This window comes from Arachis ipaensis, chromosome B05, assembly GCF_000816755.2.
Source record: "Arachis ipaensis cultivar K30076 chromosome B05, Araip1.1, whole genome shotgun sequence".
NCBI lineage: Eukaryota > Viridiplantae > Streptophyta > Magnoliopsida > Fabales > Fabaceae > Arachis > Arachis ipaensis.
The window spans coordinates 20,673,924-20,678,071 of record NC_029789.2 but is presented as its reverse complement, the minus strand read 5'-3'; the positions used below and the strand labels follow the sequence as shown (position 1 = coordinate 20,678,071).

At 33.3% G+C, this 4,148-nt stretch overlaps 1 protein-coding gene across 1 annotated transcript in view; it reads right to left on the bottom strand.

Annotated features, from left to right (window-relative positions):
* LOC107643288 (serine/threonine-protein kinase TOR) overlaps positions 1 to 4,148 on the bottom strand; it is a 27,276-nt gene that overhangs the window by 18,488 nt on the left and 4,640 nt on the right. The window contains 8 exon segments of the mRNA XM_016346885.2: positions 530 to 622; positions 694 to 876; positions 956 to 1,058; positions 2,086 to 2,216; positions 2,305 to 2,391; positions 2,472 to 2,571; positions 2,707 to 2,828; positions 3,271 to 3,423. Of these exon segments, the coding sequence (XP_016202371.1) occupies positions 530 to 622; positions 694 to 876; positions 956 to 1,058; positions 2,086 to 2,216; positions 2,305 to 2,391; positions 2,472 to 2,571; positions 2,707 to 2,828; positions 3,271 to 3,423 (972 nt within the window).

Sequence of the window (4,148 nt, the reverse complement as noted above, 5' to 3'; positions counted from 1 at the left end):
AAACAAAAAAAAAAAAAAAGAAAGGAAAGTAAGAAGAAAATGAAGGGCATAAATATATAGCAGAATCAAGTTCTATGTCAGTCTAATCATTCAGCAACACTTATAACATCACAAGTGTAATTGTATTTGAATTAAATTAAATTTTTCTTGCATTAATATATTAATGAACATAAAAGAAAATAAGGAAATTTTATAGCATTTATGAGGAGAAAAAACTATGGTAACCAGACAAGGACAATGGCCCATTATTATTTCTTTATTTTGCAATTCCATGTCAACTATTTTAGAAATGTTGTATTCTGTATTTCAGTTTCAGGTGCATCTCCTCAAATTAATTCATTTATCAGATACAGGGACAGAAGTGAGCTGATCATAACAAGACAACACTTTGCTCCTGTTTACTTTTATAGAAGAACTTACTAAGAAAGAGGAGACCAGGAGAATACAAACCAGGAAAATTAGAAATTGCAGGATACACAGAAAATAATAGAGGAAGCACAAGACACAGGCCTGTTGCATGCTGGCATACCTTGAATATGAACATGAGAGAACCAACCACTTTCAAATGGTAACTAGCAAGAGATGGATCCCTCAATATACGCATCAGAGAATTAATTGCAACCTGAAATCATAAAAAATCAACACAAGTTGGGTGAAAAATAAAGGTACAGAAGTTTTGTGTTAATGTGCTACCGTGGAATAATAATCATCTGATGAAGCAAATGAAGGCCACAGGTCAACAGGAAATTCATCCATGCACTGAATCTGCTGACTTGAATCACTAGCCGGGCGGGTAACTTCTCCATGAGACCCTGGCAAGGCTTTCTGATTCCGTTTATGCACATGAGGATCCAGAGCACCCATAATCCCAAGAACCTGGAAGAACCCAAGTACAATTTAAGGACAAAAGCATGCCTATATCAAAAGATATCATCTTTTTAGTTTTTACTATTACCTTCAATACTTCCCGTCTGGTGGACCACACCAGTTCACCATTCAGTAATTTTAAGAGTAAGCCAAGTAACTGGGGGTACTCATTATATGGAGTTATAACATACCTATCAAAATTGTAAACAAATTTGATCACATTAATATAGAAAAATTGAGCATTAGACTTCAATGCCCTCTTCAAACTATTTTATTCATAAGTACATCTCGATAAAAAAAGGTAATGCAAGAATTTGAACGTGGGTACTAGTTTTAAAGAACATCCCGGTATACATGCATCATGCACTAACACAAAGTCCGAGGAATGGTCACACCCAAAGGATGCAATGTAGAGAGTCTAACCTAATAAATGCATCAGTGGCTTATTCCACAGCTTAAACCTGTAACTGAGGTCACACAGAAACAACTCACCCGTTACCCTAAAGCTCCCCTTTCGTGGGTACTAGTTTTAAATTTCAAATTTTTTGTTGACGAAAACACATCTGGATAAATTATCATCAAGATGCACAAGAAAACACTTTTTTGGGATAAAAGAAGAAATATCATTTGAACAAAGAGAACATTACACGAAGTTGGAAGATAAGATATCCTGAATTATTTTATAATTTATATACTAGCAAAGAACTTCTTTAACAATCATCCTCAAAATAAATTTTCAATGTTAAGAAATTAGGAGAGAAAAAAAAGAACATTATGTAAACAATATTATGTAAAAGATAATATAGCCATATTATATCAATTTGCTAGTTCTAAAATAATATTGCCAAACAAGTTTCAAGTTCTATTAATTTTTGAATACTTGTAAAAAAAATTAAAAAGAGATTTAAGCATAAATGATATGAGTTCAGACATGATTCAAGTCTGGGTGCAATTGCATCATTTGATCCATGTAACTATCTGCACCTATTGAGATGGGGCTTTATCGTTGTTGTTCAAAAAAACAAACATTTCAAATAGATTTTATTCGTAATCATTAAGATGCTATTTTAAGAACACTGTTACAAATTAGTTTTTTGTTCTTTTATTCATTTATTTTTTTGTAAAGAAGTTGAATTTAAAGTAAACCTGATTTTAAAACTGTTATAGAAAACTATAAAAAAATTTCTAAACAGGCACAAATACAACCATGTTCTTTACCCTGTGCTTTGTACAACTTGACCAAGTGTAGCAACAGCCACTTCCCGTTTAGAGACGGCTGCTCCATCCACTAAAGCATCCACTATTAAAGGCATAAGTTCAGGAATGTATTGCCTCATGGCAAAACCACCCTACACAGAACCATCCAAGTTAGTTTGGTACTTACCAAAATTAAAAAATAATAACAAATAAACGCCCAACAAGACTTAATTCACTAACCACTCTGGCAAGGTCCCCGACAGTCACAAGGACTCCACTAATGATTCCACTATTCGCACTAGCATCAACAAGTCTGGCCACAAGAGCCTGAAATAATGAGAAAACTCGTTAAGTTACTAAATAAACTTAATATAAGAATGTATCTCTAACACCAGAACTAGTAAAACCTTATGCACTGGAGCAATGTATGGAAGTATAAGCCTTTCACAATTCCTTATCAAACACCCAAGTAACTTCGCACTTTCTTCTTTGCATTTACTATCTGCACTGCTGACATGGCAAAACAAAATGGAAATAGAACAGAATAGTTCTGCTACCAATGCATCCTATAAAAATAATGAATCTTGGTATACATAATACATGAAGATGATCCACTAAATATTATAAACAATTCAAATTCACCTCTGCTCTAAGTATGTTAACAACTGTATAAGATGGCGACGAAGAGCTGGGAGAACATATGCAGGATTTTTCTCTGATAACCTTCCAGCCAATGAAATAGCATACTCCCGAACGTCAAAATCCTGCAGAAATAGACTCTTAAATATCAACAGTATTCAACAAAATGAAGCTCCAATAAAAATAAGGGAAATATAATCCTATGCAAGTGTACAGCATTATACAACACTTAAATCACAGCCATAATTCGGTCTAGAGAAGATATTAGAGGTCTGATCTGTCGATTTTTCTCCAATGAATCTGAAACAAAATTTATCAGGAAAAAAAAACATGTAGATTGGAATTACCAGTTAAATACTAAAAGTACAAGTACATAATACCATCAAAGTTGTCTATTGATATAATATGTGAAAAACATTTTTCTAAATTATAAAAGATAAATGTGAATGTGATTTCCCAAGATATCTAGCTACCACAGTTGCAACTAAACTTAACATCCTGCAAACTACTCTATAAGAATCAGCCAATAAACAACAGCAAATCACAACATATCTAGCTTTGTCACACCTCATCATTTAAAGCAGCAAATACTGCACTCAGATTGTCAGCCTGAGCCAAATACTCATCAAAACCTCTATCTCCATGGAGAGAAGTGAAGATAGAGTGGCGAACAGTAACATCAGCATCTGCAACAGCAGAAATGAGAAGCTTCTCCACAAGCTGCAAAAGGTCCAAAATCATTTAGTGACAAGCACATCATATATAAGTGTGCATCATTGCACAATTAAAATACCAAGATTCACTAAAGATAGCATAAGGAGTAAGGACTAAAGACTAGAGAATAGGCACCATATTATAAACATATGCAACTTGTATTAAAAAATGTTTCTGACAAAATTTAACCGCGAAACATGAAAAATCTGACAAAGGCGCAATTGTCTAAATTTCATAGTTCAAAAAAGAAAAATATTAGATTAATTTTTCACAAAATTACTTTTCCCTTGTCAACCATCTGACAGACCTACAGAGTAATTATAAAGTCAGGACTAAATCAATCACTAATCATTAAAATTCTATTTTGGGGTTTTCCAATTGAAACCGAATATTTTATTACCTTCATAATTAAGTTCTTATAGTCCCAAAATTTTCAACATAGATCCCTACTGTTAAAGCACCATTATAAACTATGGGAATCAGGGGCCCAATTAAAAGGTTTTTGAAACAGGAGTTACAAAAATTCATGTGTCACATGTTCAGCCTAGCCTACTATTAGAGAGTTAAAATGATGCTTCAATAATAGGACCCAAAAACAAGTCAAACTACAGTCCCCAATTACAAACTTCTATGCAGAAACCAAATTGGACATCCTCAAAAAGAATAGAGGCCGACATAAAATCTTCAGATGGTACTTCAGCAAAGAAACTTTCTTTGTTTTTTTTTCCCTA